The sequence below is a fragment of the Takifugu flavidus genome, chromosome 5 (genome assembly GCF_003711565.1).
Source record: "Takifugu flavidus isolate HTHZ2018 chromosome 5, ASM371156v2, whole genome shotgun sequence".
In the NCBI taxonomy this organism is placed as follows: Eukaryota; Metazoa; Chordata; class Actinopteri; order Tetraodontiformes; family Tetraodontidae; genus Takifugu; species Takifugu flavidus.
In genome coordinates, this window is record NC_079524.1 from 14,934,291 (window position 1) to 14,961,706 (window position 27,416).

Consider the following 27,416-nt stretch of genomic DNA (forward strand, 5'->3'; position numbering starts at 1 on the left):
ACTTGCTGTCACCTGGAGGAGGCCCATTAATGTAGTAAACCATATGCAGTAAAGCATATAGTATTTCATATATGCTGTACATCATAAAAAGACTCTCACAATGGTAATACAGAGAGATGCATGCCTCAAACATGACCTCTGTGAGTACAGAGTTGAATTAGTTCAATTCTTCAACATTAAGTCTGCTTCTCTTGTGGCTGCCCAAGAACCTATGGCCTAAACTGAGTGACAGACAATGCTCATTTAAAACACAAAAGCGCATGGACTCTTATTCATTCTACAGCTGCCCTCTTTCAGACCTTTATTCTAAAGCGACTCTCTGTTGTCCCCTGCTCAGGTTTTCCCCATGGAGGGAAATAAAGCTGGGCCCCACTGCATTGCATTTGGTGTAAGGGGGAGAGAAGAGCTCGCCTGTTTGAATAATAATAAAGATAGAAAAAAACACTCCGCTGAGAGGACACCTTAGAGGAGCTCATTTTGTTTTGTCCTGACAGTTGGCTGGAAAAATGGAGGGGAAAGTAGGAGGGGAAAACATCGTGCAGGTGGGTGATTTGTCCCTTATGTGGTTATGAAAGATTCTTTGATAAAAGAGAAGAAACACATCTGCTGATTCCCTGTCTCCTTTTTGTGGCCTTCACCCCAATTACACTTTAGCACCTTATGGTATATTCTGGTAAGCTGCTAATATATACTAATAATGTTATGTAATTTCATGTTATGAGTTTTAAAACATAGACAATAGATCAGGTCTTATTTTTTCCTAGAAGCTATTAATCTAACATTCGATTTATTTGTCCAGAAATGTCATGCATTTTTATAATTACATCTTATTTTAACGACTAAATAAAAAATTGAAATTACAAAACAGTTTCTTCTTTGACTTTCAATTCATTAAAGTGAATATAACAAAAAACTTCCACTAAAAGGTATCAAAAACCAAACCAAAAACAGAAACAAAGATGATTTTAGATTTAAAGATGGGACATTAACTTTGAACTGTTCCTCTCTGGAGTCCCTACAGTTAATCAACTGTCTCCATCTCCCGCTTTCCTCTGCATCCTCTTGTCTCACACCAAGTAGCTTCATGTTCTCCCTCACTAATACATAAATCTCTCATTGGCCATCCTCGAGATCAGAGGTATCCAGAACCCATCCCCAAAGCTGCGATCCAGACAGGATTTCTGTCTTACCAGGTAGACAGTACTTTCACCTGAGCTCCCACTTTCTTTGGTGAACAGGTTCCCTGCCTTGAGGACAAAAACCCGGCCAAATTGTAGCCTGTGAGGACTGGGTCTGGACACTCCTGCCCTAGATCTCTTGCCTGCACTTCCATCCTCAGCATCCTTCAACCAACATATTGACTGTTCCTCTTTTGGCCAAACCATCTCAGTCTGTCCTCTCTGGCAAGACCAAAAAAATCTAACATGTGTCCCTCTGATGTTTATTGATGCGCATTCCTAATCCTCTCCATCCTCTATACCCCTGAAGAGAACCTCAACATCTTCATCTTTGCCATCTCCACCTCTGCCTCCTCCCGTCTTCTCCTCAGTGTTGCTCTCTAAACCAAACAGCAACAGGAATGATGATGGGATTCTTTAAATAAATTTCTCTTGACTTTTCATTATATCGGAAAAATACGGAAACATGTAATCGAAACAATGAGACAAAGGGTACTATATAAATCTACCACTTATCAATTATATAAAAATATACCATATTATTACAACATACAAACAGTGCACTAGTTGATGAGCTCATCATCTTGTGAGGGTGTCCGTTTGTTAATTTAGGATTGTTATTTCTTACTCAGCGTGCTCAGTGTATCCCATAATGTATTGTGAAAAGCTGTGTACAGCTCCCTAATGATCAAATATATACCACATCCTTTGTAGTTGCACAGGACACAAATAATCAATCTCAATCAATCTTTATTGATATAGGAAGAAACCTTGAGCAGGACCAGGCTCATATAGGGGGACCCTCCTGCTGATGGCCGGCTGGGTAGACAGAGGGAGGAGAAGGGGGAGAACAGGTAGAGGAGAGAATAGGTAGAGAACATAGAAATACATTATATTAATTTAAAAAAACTGCCAGTAGAGTCAAGTTGAGTGGGTCAGCGGGGTCGGAGGTCAGTAGGTCAGCATACAACTACAAGGAGGAGAGGAGAGGAGAGGAGAGGAGAGAGGAGAGGAGAGGAGAGGAGAGGAGAGAGGAGAGGAGAGGAGAGGAGAGGAGAGGAGAGGAGAGGAGAGGAGAGGAGAGGAGAGGAGGCCATGACCCAGTGGGGTGACAGAGGACTGTCAGGTGATCATGTTTGTGGTCCCCAGCAGCTTCGACCTATAGCAGCTTAACTAAGATGTTAACCTAATAATTAGACGACTCTCTAAGTATTATAGTTTGTCTGTCTATGATAGTAACTGGAACTACAGAATTAGTGATAAAAAGCTTTTTCAAAGAGGTAGGTTTTCAGGCTAATCTTAAAAGTAGAGATGGGGTCTCCTGGACTGGGAGCTGGTTCCACAGTCAACTTGTTATGAATAATTTTTTAATTAATTATTAAGGATGTGGCATTACAACAAGAAATGACCACCTTTTGTTCAGTACCTAATTATCAGTAGTAAAATTATATCTCAAATTACATGACCAGCCCCTTTGTGATCTGTTACATTTTCATTATGCGACACTATGAATCCATTTAAAGTGCGACAGTTTAGTGTCTGAAATCCAGTTTTCAGCTTATCAGTGTGTTGTAAGTAGTCCACTTGCCCCAACTCACTATGTGGGAATAGTGAATCAGTGACTGATTTTAACACCTAATTTTAACTGGGATAATGAGGAGTGACAGATTCTGCATGCAGTAAATTTTATGGGCTCAACAGTTTGATGCAACAGTGCTTCTTAAACTTTGAATTGGAAGCAACATTGAAAATAAAATGAGAGTGACAGTTTGTTTTTTTGATGAGGCCAATTCTAATTTGCAGTATATCAGGATACAGGATGCTGTCTTAATTCAGTTCTCTTTCAACTATCATGTCTCAGTTCAAATCTCATGTGGTTTATGAGGCTGATATCCTGTTTCTAGTTGAGGCAACTGACAATGAAAAGAGTGTTTGTATCACACTGATGGAGACACCATTTCCTACACTCAGCTGCTATTTTCACCCTCAGTCACATGAAGGCCAGGACAATTGCACCGAGGAAAGAGGAAAAAGTTAGTATTCACAATGTTTGGTTTAAATATGCTCATATCACTTCTACTTTGAGAATGATAATAGACACCTGGAAATTCCAGGACTAATGTCTTTAAAATGTTCATTAAATCATCTTTTTTTTTAAACCTGACCTCTGATTCAGGGGTGGAGACCTACTTTGGGAATAGCATTTGGGTTATTTTGAATGGAAAACCCAAAAACAATGAATATTTCCTTATTAGGATTTTTAATGTTCTCTGTGTACAACTAGTGAAACAGTTGGTTTAAGTCAATAATAATAGTTTGTGGCAACCAGGAATTTTCTGCTTGGTTGCATGATCTGTACACATCCCGTGTATACACCCCCAGTAGACACCCCCACTAAACACCCCCAGTACACACCCCAGTACACACCCTGAGTACACAACCCCAGTAAACACCCTTAGTACACACCCCCAGTACCCCCACACTCATAAGCTCTCTCTCCCTTCTCCCTTTGTTCGGCAATTATTCCATTTGCTTGTTTATGTTTCATTTATACAATGCAGAACAGAAGAAAAACAGGAGTGTTACTCATACATCATCATCATCATCATCATCAATGTAATCATCACACATCACACTTTTTATTTCTAACAACTCCAGAAGAAATATAGATATTTTTTTTCATATTTGTAGAACTGTAGAACTCAAACCCAACATCGTGATAAACCTAAACAGCTGGAGTGGAAACAAAAAAGGAGAACATCAAAGGTAACATAATTGGCTTCCTTCACTCCTCCCACCGTTCTACCCAGCCAGCACAGAGTCCTTTGGTCTCTGTGAAGGTCATTTAGATCTTCACAGGTTGAAGGTCGGATCACTCCTCAATGCACTGGACCACATACACAACATTTTGGTGGGCAAACCAGTTGTTTGGATCAAATTCCTTTCACAGTCCTGCCACACATGGGACCGTGATGTTTTGCTCTGTTTTCTGTTGACCTAATATTTGTGGCTGCCTCCTCAGACATGTGTTTCATGAAGTTCCAGCTGGCGTAGCCACATTTCTTCTTATCCCTTGATATTTTATTACTAATTGCACTCTGAACACAATCTGGTCTTCGTATTATTCTGATTATGCCTAGGATGTTTTGTAGGAGACCAAGGGTTGACGGTACATCACCGTTTAAATGACACTTATGTGATGAAAAAAAATGGACAAAAGAGGAAAGATAGCAATTTGAGTTGAATTTTAAATTGTAAATTAAGGACTGTCTGTACCAGCTTGCAGGAAGCAAACCAGCGGTGAGGTCTCAAATACTGCAAGGGCTTCCCAGCTCAGCTTCCCCCTAAATGTGAAAAGAATCAGCACAAGTCAACCTTATCACAAGACAACTGACTAGATTATTTTTTTTAATTGTTGTACATTCCTATAGTTTCACAGTGTTTTCCTATAGGAGGTGACCATTTATTCACTTCATTGGGACTGCATGGAACAGTTTTTTTTCCCCACTGCCTTGAAACCATTTTGTCCCACCCCTGGTTGCTCAGCATCTCTGGAGATGAATGGAGCAGTGGGCTGTTATAAGCTTCTCATTGACACCTAATTTGCTGTGTTGATTTATAGAATTTTGAGTAACTGACAGTGTGGGCTTTATGGAATTATTCATTGCTACTTAGGTGCAGAGTTGCCAGGATAAAATAAATATTCAACAACTGAAGACTGCGGCAGGTGTTTGAATCTCTGATATCTGCTGAAATTATTCACAAAGATCAACCGTTTGTCATTATTTCTGACTTGTGCGATTAGTCTGTAGTGACAAGAATACAGGAATGCCAAGTGCTTTCCACAAATATATTTCAAGTAGTGGGGAATAAATCCAGTGTGCCATTTTGCTCTGACTTCTCTACATATACATATTCCAAAGTGAAATAGTTGTGGTGCCTAATGCATGTAGATACTCTCTTATAAAAGTCAAATTGATGGCAATTGCCAAATTAAATACAGGATTGAATAGATGTCATACATTTCAGACTGACTGCATAAATCAGTGGAAAAACAGATATGTGGGAAGAGTACTTGTGAGAAATGAAAGAAGTATTCAGATCCCGCGTGTGCAATGTTAAACAGTAAATAACAGTTACGGTTTCTTACTTGGCCATGGGCATGGCTGTCATTTGAGCAGCGCTTACATTTTCAAGTGTTAATTGCTAAATTAACCAGAACTCTTTTATGTATTATTATGAAATTATCTTGGGAATTTTTATACCAAATATATAAAAAGGAAACTGCAACCCCATTAAGGAAACGCTGCTAGAAGATGGACAGTTGCATGTTAGAAATAAAATTATCAATCAATCATTCAAAAAATTGATTGATAAATGCAGTAAACTGGACATATTATTATTATCAGTAGTAGTAGTAGTAGTAGTAGTAGTAGCAGCAGCAGTAGCAGTAGCAGTAGTATTGTTATTATTAGCATTAGTATTGGACTGAGAATTGTTGTGGTTCGGTTTCTGGACGGCATCCGGGGGCAGGCCGATCTCTAAAGAGCGCTGAGCCTCCAGCGCACCTGCAGCTTGTTACGCATTAACGAGCACCTACTTAACGCCGCCCCTCCTAGCAGCCCGTGCCGGATTGTTGTTCGTGTCTTTTGAACCAAGCTCCAGCTCCCCGTGTTTGCTAGCCCTTCGCATCGTTTATTCCTTCGTCGAGTGAGTTTGTTCAGTGCTTTATCACTTCTTTCTGTTGTTTCTTTTCCTGTCGGTTTTTCCCATTTTTGATGGTGATTTTTCGTTCGCCCGTTCAGTTGTTACTTTCTCGGAGTTTTGCTGTTACTTTGTTCGATCGCCTTGGATACTTTGTTAATAAAGAACCTTTTGTTTGCACTCTGCGTCTGGGTCCTGGCCTCCTTAACCGTTCCGTAACAAGAATCACACATCACAACTACTTTAAAAGCTTTAATATTAGCATTTTCCTGTCAATCGGATGGAAGTTCCTTTAAAATTTGCAAGCAATATGGATTAATCTAAAAAGTCCTGCCCAATAAAAAGCCAAAATTTATCCTTTTGAATTAAACATTTAATTGGGCATTTTTTTCTCCCAACCGCTAAATGGCAGGTAAATCAAAATGTTTGCACCACATATAGTTAAATGACATTTTAAAAAAAACAATTTACACTGTCCACTGTACAAAGTTATCTGCAGAATATTTTTTTGCAGCACAAAGGATGATCAAAATTATAGGTCTCAGGTGTTCAGACATTTGTGCACACTGTAGATGCTGCATTATTGATAGCTACATGCAAGCTATGTGGCACAGTCCACCTTATGTTCTGGCACAGGATATGTGAAGCCTTATCAAAATTTGACAAGCTTTGCCACCTCTGTCCCATATGTGTCAGGTAAGTGACCTTGACAAGCATGCAAAAACATCAAATCTAAATCTTTTAACAAATAACAAGAATAAGCTGAAAGAATTCCAATATTTTCAATTCATGCCTGTTACAATTTAGATTGGCTGTGGGGGATTTACAGAAACCTAGAGCTTGCTCTCTGATTAGGTAGGTTCAGGTGTAGTTAAATTTCAAGTCTTCCCTCAGCGCAAGAGGCTGCTCAAACTCAAGCATCCCGAGTAAGAGTTGGATGTTGGGGGTTGGCAGCAAGACAACAATGGATCAGTTGAGGCTATGAGTGAGTCAAGACAACAACTCTGGTATGAAAAGGTTGCCCTCCTGCTCAGAGTCTGGATGATATCCAGAGGAAAACCACTCAAATACAGAAAAGAAAGGATTTGGTCCTTCGAGGAATCCTTGTAGTCTCAATACTGTCACTTGCCCATTGCTTGATGCTGTTAGAAATCTTCTCACAAGAAATTAGAATACTGGTGCAAACAGCGATAGCACTGATCAATAGATTTAGAAGAATAGAAATCAGCACGACAGTCATAAAATCACCAAAACCAATTTTGGAGAGTCAAGTGAAATCACCTCAAATCTGTAAAGTGTAGTCATGATGAGATCATAAGCTGCAGATGCTTTTGCTTTAGGGTGGATGCAGACCATGATGAAAAATGGCTGAGGGAATTCCCTGGGGTGATAGGACAACGTAAGTCAAACTACATGGTCTCTCTGTGACTATAACACTGTAAGTAACTATTTTTAATTACAGGCAGACAGTCATGTTTCTTGCCAGTCAGCTGGCAGTCATGGTCGAGCCTAGATAGTGTCCCAAAGTATCATAGAACTGGCTCTATCATTGCAGCAGTTCATCTGTCTTGATGCCCATTGAATGCACACTGGCCAGATAACTGAAGGAAGCGGCTGGTGTTTATCTCTCTGCTGTTTCAGCCTTGCTCTCGCTCCACACTTTTTGCTGCCCCTTACCCTCAGTCCTTTTCTTTCTGTTGGTATCTCAGGCATAGCTGGATGAAGAAACATGAAATATCTCTTTGGAAGCATGTCTATTTCAGGCAATAGGTTGCACCTAAACTGCAGCCTGAACACCGTAGAGAAATGAGTATCAACCCAGTCCTACAATGCCTGCAACCCAGCTAGGTTTTGTCAACTCCTACCTGGGATCCCAGTTTCCTTTGTAAAAGCAGTTTTCTACCTGGTAAGTCAGAAAACCTGGCTAATTTGTAGTTCTCATCAGACTGCGTTGATGATGCATGCTCTAGATTATGCAGCTTGGATCTCAACTGCTTCAGTGGTATAACTCCTCTGAGCTGCACTATCTGTGACATTGTTAATTCTGACCATAAACTAGTTTATTTGAGCCATAACTTGCCATTATTCAAAACTAATCTGATCACTTTATCACAGTTAGATCCTGTTAACAACCTCCCAATCAAAACCTATTAAAGCCACCTAAGGACCAGGTATCACATTATAAAAATCCATATAACCTCATGGAAACCTTAGGACAATCAAAAAATTAGTTTTGCCCCTTCACAGGCTCCCATCCTGGTACTCTGCCACACCCAGTATTCTAAATTCAGAGACTGGAGCGACTTTAAGAGAACTTACTACCTGGCAAGACTAGTTTTCTGATTGTGTATTCAAATTAAGGACCTCATTTTTTTTATCTATTTAATTTCTGAGCATACAAATAAACAATAAATGTGAACTATACTACACCTAACTATATTTAACTTCTAAATAATCTAGACTTTCGACAGGACTGAAATGCTGGTAGACTCAGTCTGTGGCATCAAGCAAGCACAAGACAAGATGAAATGGCGCAGCACCACAAAGCTTGTGGTTGTTTCTCAATTCACAGTATGCAGATACTGTTTTGTGAACTCATGTCGTATATACATCTGAACAGCTGCGGTGAGATGCATTGTGGGATATATGACCATCCACCAGACAACCTTTCCTAGGATGTCTGCGGCACAACAGAGAATACTGTAAATATTCATCAACATTACTTTCTCCACACAATTTTAACTGCAGACACTAAATACTGTCTATTCTGCCTCTGTCAACACTATCTCACTAATAAGTCAAATATTTGTGATCATTGGGAAATCAAAGTCCTCCACTTGTTAAGCTTATAATGTGCTCACAATCGTAATCAGACTCTGTCCCCTTTATTTTTCCTTCTTTATGACTAATATTACACATTCAAGTCTGTCATCGTATCCACCTTAACCATATAACTTCTATTGGTGTCAGTGGTTCACCTCAATCTTGATTTACCTCATAATTAGTAAGTTATTAATAAGTTTTTGCAATGTAGTTATAACCAGTCTCAACCTCTGACCTAGAGTTTTGAGGATTCAAATCTTGGACTTCAAAATGGTGGGCAAGCATTGAGCCAACCAAGATCTCAGAGCAGCACTCAGCTGTGTCACTGCCTCCACTTTTCCATCACTTTGCATAAGCTCTACTCACCAATGCTGCCAGTCTTAAGTCAAACCAAGCCTAACTTAGAATATCTTCCTCCCTTTGTTCCACCTCAAGGAAGTGAATTGTCCCTTCAGTTCAATCCTACCCGCAGTGCTATAAGATTTAGAAAGTCACTTCCCTGTTGTGCACAATGGAGGCTAATGCAACGCCACTAAACCACAGCCCATCACATGAACGATTGGCTTTTTTCAGGGAAAAAATGTTTCATTATTACTTGTTTATTCTCCACATTATCAATCCAGCTGCTGTAAAACTGATTCTATGAGAATCAATCTCTGCCTATAAACATGCCTATAACACTGATCATGAAAACAATCACTCAAAACAACTCAGAGAGTATGAAGATAATTCCATTTAAAAATCAAGTATAGGCCTGGAAAATGCTACAAAGACAGTGCTGAATAAAAGCTCATATGGAATCTCACCTGGAATTTACCCACAGGCATTTGGGAGACTCCAAGGTCAACTAGAAGATGGTTCTTTGCTCAGATGAGACAGAGATGGGGCCTTTTTGGTCATAAGACTAGATATGTTTGGCAAACAGCAAACACTGCACATAACATCACACACCATCTCCACTGTAAAGCATGGTAGTGGCAGCATCCGGCTCTGGAGCAGCTGCTCATCAACAGATCCTAAAAGGCTTGTAAATGTATAGGGAAAGATGAATGTAGAAACTTACTACCAAATCCTGAAGGCCCATCTGGTTCAGTTTACAGGAGGACTACAACCTGACAGAAGATTTATTTTCCAACAAGAACAGATGCTTGACAGAAATAGCTCAAAGAGGGTGAAACAAGGTGAAGGTCCTGGAGGAGCAGAGTCAAAGCCCAAATATCAGTCCAATCTAGAATTTGAAGCTGACTTGAAAACAGCTGTTCACTTCTGATCCCAGAGCAGTGTGACAGAGCTGCAACTCTTTAACAAGGATAGGAAAAGTGTTCAGATGTTCAGCTTGATGGAGACAGATGCTCAGACTCAGTCATGTGACTGCAGCCAAAGGTGCAGCTAGTAAATACTGACCTGTGCGAATGAATAATATTTATTTTAAATTACAAATGAATTCACGTTAGTTTATAAGAATTAAAGAAGCTTTGTTTGGAAACTTTAAGCCCAAACTACTATAAATCCTTTTTTAAAATCTCTGTAATTTTTTAACTTAGCAATATATATTTTAATCACCAAAGCTGAAGTCTCCAATTCCGACAGTTTCTCAGTATGAATTTATAAGTCATCTGTCTCCCCTAAGGCCAGAAGCTTTAGGTATCATCCTCAAGAGCAGCCCTTCTTTTACTGCACATAAACAAGATTTCCAGTTCTGCTTACTTCCATCGCTGTAATATCAACCGCCTCCATTCTTCACTCACAACTATCCCCACCACCGTACTGGTTGATGTTGTCGCTTATGTCCTTGATGATTGTGATGTGTTTCTGTATGGCTTTTTTTTAACCTGTCTGGTGCAATAACTAGAGGCATTAAATGTTAAGACATGAAAGTTCTTTTGAGTCAGCTGGATTTGCTTTATCAAGATGAGCAATGACCTGCACTATTTCTTACCACTCACTATTTATGTATATACTGTATATAAGTCTTATTTTATTTTATTTATCTTATTCTAGTGTGGTGTTGATGTCTAGTGTTATGTTGAATGTCGCAGCGGCACACCATGACAAATTCCTAGTTTGTGTAATACTGTGTATTACATGAACAATGGCAATAAACCTTCTTCTGATTCTGATTCTGATTCTGAGTAACAGATGAGCTTATTGATATCACACTTGGTGTGTATATATTGTGGGAAGCCAGAACAGGTAACAGGCAGGACAACCACACATCACTACAGCTGACCCTGTTGAGACAACAAGGTGACTCACAGAACAGTCAAAGAAGAGCCCCTACCCTGCATCCAAGAACTAGCTGTGTCAGGCATCCTGCAGCTGAGTCACTACTGCACAGTGAGACCAGTATGGACCATTACAGGACTCAGATACTTTTAATAGCTCTCCTGGAAAGCCTTCATGTTCGGACAACAGCACATCAATATTTTCTCAGCTACTCTTTATCACCACCACTTCTGTTCTAATTCTCATTTCATGAAATCATTTGACAACTGAAAAATAAAATAAAAGTTTATATATATATATTGTATTGTATTGTATTGTAATTGCTTTAGATTGTTCTTATTGTTACTTTGTGTTTTACTCATCAGATTTAAGGTGAATGTCAGAATTTTGTGTATGTACAAAATTGTGTGTACTCTTTGTGTGTGTAGTAGTATTTTTTTTTTGTTATAACTGAGATATTGACATATATGCACACCTTGGACCAGTTTCATTTTCTGTTTTCTTGTCATATCAAAAACAGTTCTGAAAAGCATAACTGAAAACTAAGTTTATGCAAAATGCAAAATATCCCAAGGCCTCTGCAAAAACAAGGCAGTGTTTATCACCTGTAAATAGAGGAAAAGCCTCACTCCTCTCCTACAAGCCCTGAGTACCATGAAAGCTTAGCCCCTTCTCCCCATGAAAGGATAAATGCACGGAAAAGAGGATTTACCCTAGTGGAACAAAGAAACTCCATAGTCACTTCTGTTTTTCATGGGTTCCTTTTGACAAGAACACCCAAGCCGGATTCCTAAAATAGAAAGTTAACAGCTCATGTCAGTCAGTTGCTGACAAGGAGAGGATAAGAGGCCTTTCTGTAATCTCTTTGTGTAGTATCTGAATCCCTGAACAGACTCCAGAACAGAGACAGCATAGTGGTAGCACGTTTATGGAAGAAAGGGCTTCTAGACGCTACTAAGTGGTCTCTATCTGTTTTGGAGAGCTGGCTTTCAGTGCTCTCTCACTCCTGCTGACACATGCACTTCAGCAACAAAGACCGCAAATATGGTTTCTGTTCATATTAATATGATAAATAATATCTGGCCAAATCCACCAGATATACATATATTACTTACATAATGTATATGTTTAAAAGCCACAGAGAAACACTTGTAAAGTATAACAACATGTGTTGTGAATTCAGAAAGGTAATTTGTTGAATATATATAATAAAAATATATAATAAACTGTTAAACATAAAATTTAGCATTTTTTAAGGTGGCTAATGCTAGTCATCGAATGAACAGTACAAATGGATAAAAACTCACATAAAATAAGTTTCTGTCTCTTTAGTAACTAGGATGTTCTCTTGGCAACAGTCTATTATTTCAGCCTGAGGTGATAAGAGCAAGATACATTTGAAGTTTTGCATAAAATAACAACAAATGTGTTGAAATTGGTAAAACACCCATGACTCGTGTCTTAACAACATAATATAGGCACATATTGGTTCAGTGGTTCAGCCTGCAGCTTTCTAAAAGTAAGAAAAGAGAACAATGCTTGCTAACTCTGTATATAATGCAATAGATGACTGTCGAATCCCAGGAGAGTTCTCTGTAGTTATTTGATTTGGGTTTTTTGCATCCTCATCCTGCCTGAGTGCCGTAAAGAGGCATATGGCCAAGTCTTGGCAGGCCTAATTACAGGCATTATCTAATTCACAATTGTAAGGGACTGTTGTGCCATCTTCCATTTATTTAATTAGGTTTTTCATCTAAAAAAAAAAAAAGAGTCAAGTTATGGTTGAAAATCAGACATGTAGGGTGAAAAAACAGGATTTATGGCTGCTGCAGAGTGTTTCTTTCTGATGTCAATGTGCCAAACAATCACCTTTACTAATATATTTTTTTCTATTACTAATGAAACAAATAAGCTAGAACATTCTTTACGTTGCCACTCTTCTGTCTCTTTCCATTTAACGTGATGGCTTAAATGAGCCTCCTACTGTTGGCTTCCACTCCACTTGATCACCTCATTTGCATTTTATATTGGTAAATCAAATTAAGCACCCGCAGCTTTTAACATGATTGACTGTGGCCAGGGCTGCTCATGTGGGACTTTCTGCAAAGAAAATTAGACCAATTTTAATGTGCAGAGTAGAGCGCCTGGCTCCACTCGCATTCAACAAATCACATTCACTTAGCTAATTAAAATGATTTTCCCCTTTTTCCCCCATGTTTGCAGAAGGGGCTCTGATAAAATTGCCCACCTCATGTTTTACTGTACGTCTCATTGTTGTCTGTTCCCAGACCAGCCTGAACGTTTGCCTTTACAGCTAATTCATGATGTAAATTTGCTAAATGACCCATTTAGTAAGCTCCATTTTTTCCATGTCTCACATTTTTGGGAATGATATTGACATGTTCCAGGATACGAGGGTTATTTCAGATGCTTTAATAAATATATATGAGTTATTTACGCTGTTACTGGGATGGATTCAGTTAAGGGTTTTGGAGTGTTTCGGGTTTTATCAATGCTACAGGCTCCAATCGATCACTAATTAGGGCATTAATAGGTGCCTAAATGTACAGCTGAGTTAAAGCTGACCCGTTATAGCTGATTTTTTGAGTAATGTGTCAATTTTTTCTATATACAGCAGAAAACATAACTGACCAGTTTTTCCAATAAAGAAAGTATGAAAACAATTTGGGCATTTCCAGTTCATATTAACATTTCTTCTTTTAAAAAACCTACAAGTAAATATAATAAAAGCAAAATGTCATATTTTTATATCACATTAACTGAATCTGATGAAATTCAAATCAGTTAATGTAATAATTTTCTCATAAATAGCTCCTGAATTGTGCTTGCTGACATATTTTCTGTTCATTTAGACTGAGAAAATAAAAATAATTATTTGAAGTTTAAATTTTTATTCATTCTTTGGTTTAAGAGCAGCATTTAGATTTTGTCTTTGCACAAAATATTTTCTGTGGAATTACTGTATATTATTCTATTGCATTTATGTATATATCAAATATAAACTTCAGACATACTGCAACAGGCAGTCAAACACATAATCTCCTAATCTTATCATTTTGAAAACCTGAGCGCCATGAAAATTCATCTGAGAAGAATGGGATTTCACATAATACTTGATAGAGCAACCACAATAAAACATAATTTATTAATGAATCAATGGAATTCAAACTATATATGAAATATATTTATTACAAAAAAAAATGTGCACAGGATTTATTGTATGATTGGAAATAAAAGTAAAATTATCTTGAAAAGGGGAGGAAGGAGGGAGAGAAAATGCTGCCGTGCAGGGAATATTCCCAGTGGGAATAATAGGTTCAGCAGAGCGCCGGCACTACGCGCTTCCCTGGAACGCAACAGTCAGCTTAATTGCAGCTTTTAGGATCATTACTGTTCCCATGTGAATGTCAAAATGGACAAGACCATTGGACCTTTGACAAACAGACAACAGGCAACCACCCACTGTGGTGCAGCTTCAGTCACGAGGTGAAAAACATAAAATACATAAAATAGATGCTTGTTTGTGCTCCTGTCTCCCTCAGAAGAGAGAAAAACACAGACAGACAGACAGACAGACAGACAGACAGACAGACAGACAGACAGACAGACAGACAGACAGACAGACAGACAGACAGACAGACAGACAGACAGACAGGTAGATTTTTACACAGGTTGCACACTCACCACACATATTGCAGATATTACTGATCAATCTAAAGATATTGTGCAGTACTCCACTCTTTTCTTCTTTTCTTCTCATTATTTGGCACCTCTGAACTTTGCAGACTGCAGTTTTCATGTTGTTGTCATGGCTGCAAATGACTCATTACGGATCCACCCGATGAGGAGCCCATTTATTTTTCAAGAGCAGAAGCTTGCATCCAACTCAAGAGCTCAACGGGAAGTGGCTCTCCAGCAGCCTTGGCCTCATCCCTACAATCAGCCAATGAGTTCCTCCTTTGAGCACCATACGTGACAGCGTGCAGTATAATAACGTAAAGTACTCCTTTTCTGAAAGCCCTGTCTAAAGTCTTTCCCTGTCCATGAATCTATGTTTCACTTGTTCAGGTTTTGCTATAAATGTGGGTTTGTACTTTTAAAATCAACTTTCTGAAGGAGAATGATCATTGATCAGGAGAATTTAAAAAAAAAAAAAAAAAGAAATATTTTCTTGATTAATATTTTTCTTTGTTTTTTGTCTGTCCCGCAGTAAGAGGATGCACGTTTAAGGTCCAAATGTTTTTTGGTTGCGTGTGTGTGTCTCTGTGTGTGTGTGTGTGTGTGTGTGTGTGTGTGTGTGTGTGTGTGTGTGTGTGTGTGTGTGTGTGTGTGTGTTTGTGTGTGACAGGTTTGCTTTTACAAAGAAAGACAGAAAGAAAGAAAGAAAGAAAGAAAGAAAGAAAGAAAGAAAGAAAGAAAGAAAAAGAAAGAAAGAAAGAAAGAAAGAAAGAAGGTGTTATCAGACAATGGCACCCCAACACCACCACCCACACACATTTTGGAAAAGGTTACAGGAAAGGGGGAGTCCCATACATGTGTCTGTACCCACCCCCCATAAACAAGCACCCCTGTGCATGCACACACATACACACACATACACCTGCGCACCTGCTTCAACTCATCCCAGGATGGGGAGACTGGGCCTTGGACAGGGTGGGTGAAAGGAACATGGAGGCATCTGGACCAGAAACAGGGCTGCTGATCACTAACATACAGGATTGTTTATCATAATCAGCCTCAACCAAAATCCATAAACCACCAATAATGGCAAGCAGCTCTAAATATTAACACATTTATAACATCAGGCCTTACATTTCTATAAGGAAGGCATTACACTCATAAGGAGGCCCGAGCTCACATACTGTTAGCTCGAGGAGACAATTTAAGTGCTATAATCTGTGTAAGAATTCCTTTTTTATTCATTTCTCTAACCACAGACAAACATGACAATGATGGTGAAGCGTAACCAGTGTGAATAGCACATGGTTGTTCTTTGTAAACAATAGGAAACAATTGCTTGAATTTCCATCTTGCTTAAAATTGCAGAGGCCAGAATCAATATCCTGGTGTGATATGCATACCAGGTAAGAGTGTTTTCAATGATTTTTTTTCTCTCTCTCGAGCCATTTTCCCAATGTTGTGCCAATTTCACCACTGACCTTGAATATGCACATTCAACATATCAAAACAAGTGAGGTCAAAACTCTTGGGTGGTGTGCCTGTCTGAGTGCTTTAAAGCCAAGTGCATTATCATTTTCACCCAGAGAGAGGTTTGGATAGCAACAGGACGAAGGTTAGCAGACAACACATCACTTGGAGTGCTCCAAAGCTACACCTGGTGTGTATGTAGCGTGTAACCCATCTTTGTTTTAAACATTCATATGAGCAAAGTGGGAGGGGGATCTTGTGAAAGATGATGGTTTAACTCGCAAACCAAGACTTGCAGCGTGGTGCGGTCTCAGACTTGGAGGACAACCTTTGCGGTTAGAAAGGGATTTCTAATCAGAACAACAGATTCATCTATAATGAAAATAATCATTTCAGTCCAGGGAAATATGGAAATCAGGTACATGATCAGATCTAAAACAAGTCCAGAGTATTTAATATAAAATCCGAATTCTGAATCAAGGTTTCTAAATGAGTTTCTTGCCCAATGAGTTGCTATTTTGTTGTCCTGACCTCTGTCCATGGAGCTGTGGCTGAACTATAAAATAAAACTGGTAAACTGTCTTCAGATCCAGTTTAATTTTTCCAAGCCACATTTAATACATTTACAAAAGGGTTTTGCATCAGACCACACTGTTAAAACACAGAAACAGAACAATGAGTTATGTAACACTTTTAATGTTAGAAGAATAAATTTTTTTGATACTGGGCCAAAATTGCTTGACTATAAAATTATTAATTCATTCCCACTGGTACACTGCAAATCCTACAGCATTAACAAGCAGCTCATTTCCCAAAATATGACACGCCCATAGACAAGGTTACATAACAGTTTGTTGCAAGCATTCTGGCTTTGATCATCCCCTATGACCTTTGGAAGATCAAAGGTTGCGTTCCCTCCAGAATCGGCAGCATTGCCAAAATTTAATGGGATCTTCCCCGGCCCATTCGTCCAACACTTCCTGAAATTTTCATTCTAATCTGTTCATGACATCTGTTCTTTTCCTAACAATTGCCGGCTGTCACATAATCTTGTTGGAGGTAAAAGTCACAAATTAAGTTTTGAAAGGCACTCAATGCTCTTTTCTGTTTCCTCCCGGCAGTGTAACTCTGCAGTCTACAGCAAAGAAACTATTTCATATCACACTATTTCCATTAAGCAGAAAACACTAAAGGTGAATAAGAATCCACTACCAAAACGCTAAGTAACAGCATCACTCAGTCAAATAACGCAGTAATTAATATGTTAGTAGCCAAGTACCAATTATTTCACATTCAGACTTTATATCTTGACATTTACAAAAATGTCAGCATTTCCTGCAGGTTATCTCTACTTTCATGCAACAAACCAAAACACAGACATAAATAAATCACTTTGGGGCTGTTTTGTAGTAGTTGGAGGAAAACAGTTGAAGTAAATGTGTTTAAATGGTGAATCAGACAAGCCTTCTGCTGTGTTTCTACATGGTTGCATGTGCTAAGTGCATTATTCAGAGGACTATTGAACTTCTGGGAGCAGCTGGCAGCAGGTGGAAAATACAGTGAATCTTGACACAAAAATTGTAGAGCATTGCTGGATTGTTAGTGACACTCCCCCCATCACTAGTGTCTGGATGGAATGATGCAGTAACAGCAGGTGAGGAAGGGTGTGCTGGGGGAGGAAAGGAACTTTTTCTTTGCCTTCTTTTTCCTTCATCACACAGTTTCTGCTCAGAACTACAAACCAAAGTTGGTTTTAGTCTGGTTCTGCTGACTATGACAGCAATGTAATAACAGTAATAAAACTCAACACAATTAGATCCTCACTGACTTTAGCGGATGAAGACACAATATCCAGCATTTTCTTTTCTACATACCGTGAAGAAAAATGTGATGTATAAAAACTACTTCATACACATAAATGATTAAATGGTTTGGTGCTCATTTGTTCCAGTTTGATTTTTTAAATGACATAGCAAGTTTTATTAATGTGCCATTAAATTAAAATGACTATTTTTACAGGGATAATTATCAAAGTACTGGTTCTGTTGTCTTTCTAAGAAATATGCTGCTACACAATATAATTAAAAACCTGGATGCAGCGGCATGGAAAACTGGATGCAGTTTTACCTCCACCTTTTAAAATGCTAAACCATCAAAAAGGTGGTGAAGATGCTTTTTGGTCTGACAGAATAGGAACGGTCCCATCGCCTGGATGTGACCTACATGATAGGCTGCAACAACATTGCCCAAAACTCATCTGAGAAGAACCCAGAGTTTAAGAGCGCGGTATCAAAATCCGCCAGCCGCACCGATACAGCAAGAACACAAACATGTGTATCGTTCTTGAAATATGACCCCAGCACATTCACAAATATCCATCTTTTAAACTCTGTAAACACCAAATTTTAAACGCTAATTAAGACATTATTTTATACTTGTTAAAGATATTTTATAAATTAATGCATTTTGTTTGCAGAAAGATCTGGTATAAACTACGAAGATGGCATTAGTTTTGAGTTTTTTTGCCATGTTTTTGGCAGCCTGAATAACTGCTGGTTCAACTGCAACTTGTGAGCCAGCGCAACATTCACTCCTCTATCATCTGTATCCGTATCTGCCTTCTGTCGGAGTCGCGGGGTTTGCTGAAGCCAGGTACGAATACACGCGCACTGTTCACACACGCACACACACACACACAGGGACAATTTAAAGTCTCCAACCGACCTGATGTCTTCGGAGTGTGACAGGGAGGCGCAAAGACGGACACGCAGGCACGGAGCGAACGCGCAAGCTCCACCGAGAGACCAGAGCTGCATATCGGAACTGGAGCAACCAGGCGACCATGGGACCAGCGTGGAAAAATAAATAAATAATAATAATAAGATAAAAAATATCTTAACACCACCCACGAGCGCCGATAGGACTATAAATTCTAATAGAAAATTCTACAAACACGTTTGTATTGTATTTATTTATTCTGTTTTTTTTTTTACTTCTTTTACGAAAGTTACACAAAAGGTGGCAAATGTTCGACAATAAATAATCAGTAACTTTTGCTGCACAGGAACAAACAAACATCTTCCGGAGCTAACGTACTCATCTTAAATTATTATACACATCTTTGGGAAAGAAAAAACTCAGACGGACATTAACCCACACAATTGTCCCACGAAGCTTGTGGCAAAATAGAGGTATACCTTGTTGCAAATGTTTCAAAACTCGCATCATAAAGAAAATCATTTCCATAAATGAAAATCAGTGCTGTTCCCCTCCTGCCTATTATATTAGATGTATCTATCAAATCCAAAATCGACAGTTTTCTATTCAAAGTGGCCAAGCGCACAGTTTGAGATTCTCCTCTCTTAGGTTCCAAAGGTGGACTCGGGCTCTTCATTTAGAATCTGTGAAGAGTCGACAGTTCACAGTGCCACCCGCAAAAAGAGTCTCCTCTCCTCCTCGTCCGAATCAACGGTGGAGCGCATGAGTGGTCAAATACGTTCATCGAAAGCAAAAAGAAATAAAAAGAAATAAATAAAAAATTTAAAAAAATCCACGATTGTCTTCACAGTGTCGAAATTCAACCCGAGAGGTTGTTTGGTGGTCTAGGAGTGGTGGGATGAGCAGGATGTGGCGTTCGCCTCTGTCCGGCCACAGCCACCTCAGGCTTCGATGGGGCTGGAGACCATGCTGTTTGGCGTGTCTGGAAGCTGCGACGACATCGACGCCACCTCGCTGCCCGTGGAGTTGGAGCCCGGTCCCCCTTCCGAGAAACTGACCTGCGGAAGATGAAGCAGGGGTGAGAAGCGTGGACGCAGCAGAGCAGCGGGAGAGCTCCAGAGGCGCGTAGCAGAGGCGCGCAGCAGAGCCGCAGTTACGTCACTTGGACTGTGTCGAGTTTAAAATAGAAAATCATTTTTATTTAGTCAATGGTTAAGATGACCACTCCACTTCGATTACGAACATGTAGAATGGATATAATCGTCCAGATAACTGTCGGCGTCATCTAAAACGGAAAAGACGGTTCTAAAATGCTTCTGTCATCAATTACTGTAGCAAAGTGACGATGTTTCTATCTATCTATCTATCTATCTATCTATCTATCTATCTATCTATATCTATCTATCTATCTATCTATCTATCTAGTACGCGCCTAAATAAAACCTCTGGAAAATGGTGAATGGGTGAACTGTATATTTCGCATGAATGACGTGACTTGAAATTGCTCTTAAAAAATCTTAAAATAAATGATCTCATATTAAAGACTTCAAAAAGCAGACTAGAGGCCGCCGCTCACTCAATAAACCATAAACACAGACCGTCACCATCTATATTATAAAGTAAAAAAAACGCACGGCTGTGCGCTGAGGGGAGGAAGTTGTTGCACTCTTGACCGAATAAGTCACAGAAAATGTTGCACATGTGATATTCTGACTGTCACTGTAGATCACACCAGTATAAGCAGTAATAGTTACAAAACAGACCAGCTGCTGGAACGACGGCTGCTCGATGTCACTCTGCAGGGCGAAGTCGCTGAGGACCTTCCACGGAGGCTGGTAGCTCTGCACCTCCACCGGGTTGGCCTGAATGCCCCCGTCGTGTCTCTCTGGACTGGCTGCCACCATCGGGGTGCCCGTCATTCCCTGAATATTCTAAAAGAGAACATACGTGTTCAGGAAATTCTATTTGACGTGTGTATGCGTGCGTGTTAACCTATGTGTGTGCGTGTGTGTGTGTGTGTGTGGGGGGGGGGGGGGGGGGGGGGGGTACTGAGAGAGGGAGGGAGGGAGGGAGGGAGAAATGGAGACCACTAATAAGATAATTAACAAATAGAAATTACAGAACGGACCATGACCGTTTGCAAGTTTACTTCCCGATCGATGATGTCATCCCTTTGTGACGACGACCCCCACCCCAGCCCCACCCGGCCGGTTAAAGACTTTGAGACAAAGTTGTCAGAGTCGGGATCAGGTTTCATTGCTTGTGTGACAGTGCTGAATGGAGATCTGATGTGGCACCTCACCGTTTTGTCGTTGGTCTGCTGCTGCTGGAGCTGCTTCATCAGCAGGCTCTTCTTCTTGTCTTTGCACCGCTTATTCTGGAACCAGACTCGGATCACTCGCGGGCTCAGGCCGGTCATCTCCACCAGCTGCTCCTTCATCAGGGCGTCAGGCCTTGGGTTGGCGTTGTAGCAGGTGCGCAGCGTGTGCAGCTGCTTCTCGTTCAAGACTGTCCGAACACGAGTGGTCTTTTCCGGCTGTTTGTGGACGTGAGGCCGCAGTGCAGGGGTCCGAGCGGAAACCGGTTCTGCTGTAAGAAAGGACGTGAGACACGTCACACTAGGGACAGACTGGCAGAATATGCGTATTGTTATTGTTATTATTATTATTACTGGCGCATTTTATTTTTAAGAGAACAGAGAAGAAATATATAAATACTTGGCCCTTCCTGTTCGAAATAGGACAAAACATATTTAGATGCAGGTAAAGATGAATTTGTATGACTCATCAGATTCAATAACCTGCTCTAACTGTGGATTCTATAATTCCATCCTGATGTCACAGCTACCACCTACAGCTCATCTCAGGACCAACAGCAGGTCCCTGACCGCAGAGCCAGTGTCACGTTTCCAGTGCTCCCAGTAGTGATAAGTTAGAGTATTTCTGACAACAGCGCCCACTTAATCTAATCTACACCGAGCCTGGTTTGGGTGACTGACAGTGGAATGCGGAGAGGGGGACCAACATTAAAGACACCATTTTATAGGAAGTGAGACGCAAAGAACTTTCTTTCTTTCTTTTCTTTCTTTCTTTCTTTTCTTTCTTTCTTTCTTTCTTTCTTTCTTTCTTTCTTTCTTAATTGTGAAAATCATAGTTGGGTATGGTTACGATTGATTATGTCTCAAAACTGGGCAATGACATGTTTAAATCTCCCCTACGCTCTCTCGGGTTTACCTGCCATCTGCAGCGGTCTGGCTGGATGCAGCGGGCTGAGCGGATCTCCAGAGGCCAGACTGGCCCGTTCCACAACGTCATGGTCGGCCCGGCAGAAAAGTCCGTCGTCTCGCAGCGCAAACTCGTCCCCGGGAATGAGCTGGCGGCTGCAGGCCACGCAGCGGAAACACTCGATGTGGTAGACTTTGGAGCGGGCCCGCATCACGAAGTCGTTTTTGCTGAAGCCGATGTTGCATTTAGCACATTTGATCCCGTATAACCTGCAGCCATAATAATAATAATAATAATAATAATAATAATAATAATAATAATAATAATAATAGACACTTTTGATTTCACGTTTTGTGCTGGAGCTGGTAGGATAGTAACGGGTGTGCCTAGGGAGGCAATAATAATAATAACAATAATAATAATAAAAGTAATAATAATAATAATAATAATAATAATAATAATAATAATAATATAATAATAATAATATAGCGATGATGATGCATTAACTCTAGTTATACAAACATGATTCGAATGTCAATTTGTATTTTTTTAAGACTAAATTATACATTATGTACAATTCTTCACCAAAAAATAAGCACCTATATAACGATCCGATGATTCACCAATTGATAGATTCATATCACGGATGCATTCATTCTAAATAGCGGCATGCAGACGCTTTGGAAAGTATGATCTGTCAATAATGTGTCAATGGGGGCGCAACAATTTGATCGGACTAATTTATTATTAAATAAGTTATATGAGCCCACTCTAGTCTACAAAATAATTTAGTAAGGTAAAAGCGTGGGTTATTAATTGGACAGTGAAATTAGACAGTCTTCATAAAGGCTCTCTGTCCAAAATAACTTGGGCTGTGCTTCATATTGATTCTTTAATAGTTCAGAATTAACTGTAATTTTCTTAATCCGATAATGTAATTAATGATGAAATGATGGGAATTCCAGCTCCTGTCCTTGTCCTGCCGTCGTACCTGATGTAGTCCCGTTTACAGTAAGTCTTTCCATCCCGAACAAAGCATGTGCAAGACTCGTCCAGGTACTGACTGCACTCGGCACATTTGAGACAGGCGGCGTGCCATTCCAGGTCTGGTGAGACCCGAAGGATGTACTGGTCGTGGATCTGGTTCCCACAGCCGACGCACAGAGATACAAGCCGCTTCTCTGGAAGCACACGAGCATGCCAGGTCACAAGCTGATGACAAGTTCCAGTTATAAGTTAAACTCATTTAACCATGGGCCAAATTATTATTATTATTATTATTATATTATTATTATTATTATTATTATTATTATTATTATACGTCTATTAGGATATTATTTAATTCTCCAAATTGAACATTTCCGATGACTCGAATGATTCAAGTAATATGCGTCTTATCCATAAAACCTGCACAGAAACAAAGTTGCTGCCGTAGCTGTGACTGGTGTCCAGTTTGTCTCTTACTTTTCGGCGGGTCCCCCATGTCTCCCATGTCCTCACAGTAAGGCGAAGTCAGGTCCACCGTCACAGCGGGGTACACGGCACCTGGAAACCTCGATGGAGCTCGTCCTGCCAGGCTGCCGGGCCAGGGGCTTTGCTGTCCGGCTAAGATACCGAGTGTGCGTGTGTGCGTGTGTGTGTGTGCGTGTGTTTTCCCGGTGTGTATGAAGCTTTGATTCTGACAAGCTGTGGGGCTTACGTAGGACAGCAGTACGTCATCTGCATGAGCAGCTGATTGGCTCTGCATATCTTGACCAGCACCAACCACACGCACGCACACATGCACGAATTTTCCGGCCACATTTGTTTGTATGTTTTTGTTTTATTCATCCTTTGTATAGTGTATAGTAGTATATAGTGTATAGTGTTCTTGCCTGGGTTCTTAACGTGACTTCTTAACTCTCTTCATCTCCAACCGTCCGTGCAACGTGACGGGGGGGGCGTGACGTCAAACTGGGACACGACCTTACTAATTTTTGCCGATATGGAAAAAAAAAACTGTTTGACTAACGACCATAATAATTGAACCAAATACAGGAAAACGACAAGCCTCTGAAATGCAACTGGAACTGCGTGACTCCGGCTGGGAACAGAATAGAAGGAGCCCTGCGGGCCTGGACCCGCTGGAGGAGCTGCAACACGCGTAGACGCCCTCTTGTGTTTGCAGCTGACGTTAATAGAAAGATATTTTTAAAAGACGAAAAAGGAATTATTATTATTAGAAGAATTATTGTTGTTATTGTTGTTGTTATATTAACATCCTCTTTAGTGTAAGAGCCACTAAGACTTAAATTATTTTATCATGGCCTTATGATATGAAAGGATATTTATTTTTTATGGTCTTTACAGTCATCCATATAAAGGTAGAAAGTAGAAATTCAGGTCTATTAATTATTTTCCAACAAATGTATTTCCCAGTTTGGTGTGAAAGTACCTTTTCAGGCTTCACAGAGCTGTGAACTTCGTCTGTCTACCATTTGTCACTTCACGAACACTCTTCTGGTTGGGTGGGAACCAATTCCTGTAGCCAGATATGAGAAAAGTGAAAATGCTGAAACCCATTATTATCATTGCTATTATTGTCTTATTGACTCCAAAACTGTCAATGGTTGTTTTCTTCCTCTGTGTCTCTCTGTGTTTGGAATCTTCCTGGCCACCCACTTCTTTGGAAAGTCTGTTTTGATTATAGATTGGGATGCGGTGAAAAGAGAGTGCTTATAAAAGTAGAGGTGGAATGTTCAAGAGGAAAATCACAGCTGATGCGTGTGAAAGCCACTGCGTTGACAAGCTCTGGAATCTGTCAGCTGCTGTCACAAGTTCAAAACTGAGGAAACCTTTTCACTTTATAACGTATTGCGCGTCATATCATATTCGTGACGGGTTAATACAATATTAACTGGATATGTAATATATAATAAAAACAGGGAACAACAATAGAAAGTGACGGCTAGATACTTAAGCCCCAGTAACAGGTATTTAACAGATAGTTGCTTTGTCTTTGCCCTTTTACAATTTCACCAAGAGAAGCACAGCATACGACAGCTCATGGCTGCAAGTGCACCGAACACCATTGGCACTATTTGTTCCTCGCTGGCATGAGTTTGGAAGACTAAAGCTACTCTGACTGATTAAAAAACATTCAATTTTTTGGAGTTCGCACCAGAAAAGAAGAACATGCGCTGATGTGAACCTCACTGAAAAAGAGCGTTGGGAGGTTTTACTATCAAGAATTGTTGATAAAGCTGAAAAATTTTCCTAGGTGATTTCAAAGACTTGAGAAATTCACCAGTGGGAGTCTGATCAAAATGATTCCAAGAGCACAACTGGAACTCATCAATGAGACCAATCAAAGAATTTAATCTGTCCTTGTAAATGATTAACATCTGTGTACATGAGTCTACAGTATGTAAAACATTGAACAAGCAGGCTGTCTATGGCATCATGAAGGGAACCACTGCTTAAACAACTTTGTTCCACATCTGAAACATTTTGTGAAACTTCCAGCTCACTACTCAGCACCCATGTTCCAATGCACAATGTGAACTACAAGGTTCTGATGTTAAATTCTTGGGTATTACACACATCTCTTATGTGTTGGACTTTTTCATTAACAATCCTGCCCCTGGGGGTGTGGTAGACTCTGGACAATATTGTTCTTGTACTGCTGTGATTTCTTAGGGTAGATAAGTCCATTCAATTTTGATTATCCATCCTCTCTTGAGACTATAATATGGCATTTATCGAGTAAATGGGATTCCAATATCAATATCAACTCAAATCAATCTTTATTTATATAGCGTCTTTTACAATCAAAATTGTTTCAAGGCGCTTTCCAGAATCCTAGGGCCTAACCCCAGACAAGCAACAGTGGCAAGGAAAACCTCCCCTTTAACAGGAAGAAATCTTGAGCAGGACCAGGCTCATGTAGGGGGACCCTCCTGCTGATGGCCGACTGGGTAGAGAGAGAGGAGAGGGGGAGGACAGGTAGAGGATAGAATGGAGAGGAGAGGGAGAGGGAGAGGGAGAGGAGAAGAGAAGAGAGGAAATCATGACCCAGTGGGGTGACAGAGGCCTGTCAGGTGATCATGTTTCTGGACCCCGGCAGCCTTGGCCTATAAGAGCACAGCTAAGATGTTAACCTAATGATTAGACGACCCCCTGAGTATGAGAATTTGTCTGTCTATGATATTAACTGGAACTACAGAATTTGTGATAAGAATTTTCAAAGATCTTAAAAGTAGAGATGGAGTCAGCCTTCCGTACCTGGACTAAGAGCTGGTTCGACAGCAGGGGGGCCTGGTAGCTAAATGCTCGGCCCCCCATTCTACCCTTAGAGACTCTGGGGACCACAAGTAAACCACAAGCATTCTGAGAGTGGAGTGGTCTGAGAATGGTTTTGGGATGATAAGGTGTCACTAGCTCCTCCAGGTAGGATGGAGCTAGACCTCTGAGGACCTTGTAGGTCAGAAGAAGATTTTTTTAAAAAAATCTAAATTTAATGGGCAGCCAATGAAGAGATGCCAGTACATGAGTTATGTGATCTCTTTTGTCAATACCTGTCAGAACTCTAGCTGCAGCATTTTGGATCACCTGTGGCCTACTTAAAGAGTTGTTTGGATGCCCTGATAATAGAGAATTACAATAGTCCAGCCTAGAAGGAACAAATGCATGGACTAACTTTTCAGCATCATGCCACATCAGTAGCTTCATGATCTTTGCAATGTTTCTCAGGTGAAAAAAGGCACTAGAGACTAATTAAATGTGTGAGTTAAATGACAGATTTTGGTCAAAAGTTACTCCAAGATTACTCACAGAGAGACTAGATGCTAAGGATATAGCATCTAGAGTGATCTAATCTATCCCTGAGAGGCTCAGGACCAAACACCATGACCTCAGTTTTTCCTGAATTAAGGAGAACAAAATTTTAAGACATCCAAGACTTTATGTCTTTAAGACAGGTCTGAAGCTTCACTAACTGCTCTGTCTCCTCTGGTTTAATGGAATAAATATAGCTGAGTGTCATTGCCATAACAATGAAAATTTATTTCATGCTGCTGAATAATGTTTCCTAAGGGAAGCATGTACAAGGTGAAAAGGATTGGTCCAAGTTCAGAACCTTGTGCAACTCCATGGCTAACCCTACTTTATGAAGAGGGAACACCATGGACATGAGCAAACGTATCTATCTGATACGATCTAAACCAGTCTAGTGCTGTCCCTTTAATCCCAATCACATGTTCCAGTCTCTGTAACAGGATCCTGTGATCAACTGTATCAAAAGCAGCACTGAGGTCCAGCAGAACCAGCATAGAAACCAGTCCATGATCTGAAGCTATAAGATCATTAGTAACTTTAAGAAGTGCAGTTTCTGTGC

General features: G+C 40.1%; 1 protein-coding gene and 1 long non-coding RNA gene across 3 annotated transcripts; both read right to left on the bottom strand.

Moving 5' to 3' along the window:
• Positions 1-1,947: 1,947 nt before the first annotated feature.
• Positions 1,948-15,203, bottom strand: LOC130525812 (uncharacterized). Its single transcript, XR_008950585.1, has 3 exons — positions 14,637-15,203; positions 4,455-4,522; positions 1,948-1,997 (listed from the first exon to the last, which is right to left on the bottom strand). It is a non-coding gene; the product is annotated as an uncharacterized LOC130525812 (long non-coding RNA).
• Positions 15,204-19,056: 3,853 nt separating this feature from the next.
• isl1a (ISL LIM homeobox 1a) lies at positions 19,057-23,715 on the bottom strand. 2 transcript variants are annotated; one of them, XM_057033001.1, is made up of 6 exons: positions 23,507-23,715; positions 23,034-23,223; positions 22,052-22,311; positions 21,121-21,404; positions 20,582-20,749; positions 19,057-19,876 (listed from the first exon to the last, which is right to left on the bottom strand). In XM_057033001.1, the coding sequence occupies exons 1-6, from the start codon at positions 23,532-23,534 to the stop codon at positions 19,760-19,762; spliced, it is 1,047 nt and encodes a 348-aa protein (XP_056888981.1). In that variant the 5' UTR covers positions 23,535-23,715; the 3' UTR covers positions 19,057-19,759. The 2 variants fall into 2 exon arrangements, with proteins under 2 accessions (XP_056888981.1, XP_056888980.1); XM_057033000.1 differs by having other exon boundaries at positions 21,121-21,407; positions 23,507-23,712.
• Positions 23,716-27,416: the final 3,701 nt, after the last annotated feature.

Bases quoted from the DNA above. Each gene is read 5' to 3' on its own strand.
- isl1a (XM_057033000.1), bottom strand. From the start codon at position 23,534: ATGGGAGACATGGGGGACCCGCCGAAAA. The intron at 22,312-23,033 runs GTACGACGGCAG...TTATGGCTGCAG, and splicing joins TGTAAACGGGACTACATCAG to GTTATACGGGATCAAATGTG. The intron at 19,877-20,581 runs GTCTGTTTTGTA...CATCTTCCGCAG, and splicing joins AGCCGTCGTTCCAGCAGCTG to GTCAGTTTCTCGGAAGGGGG.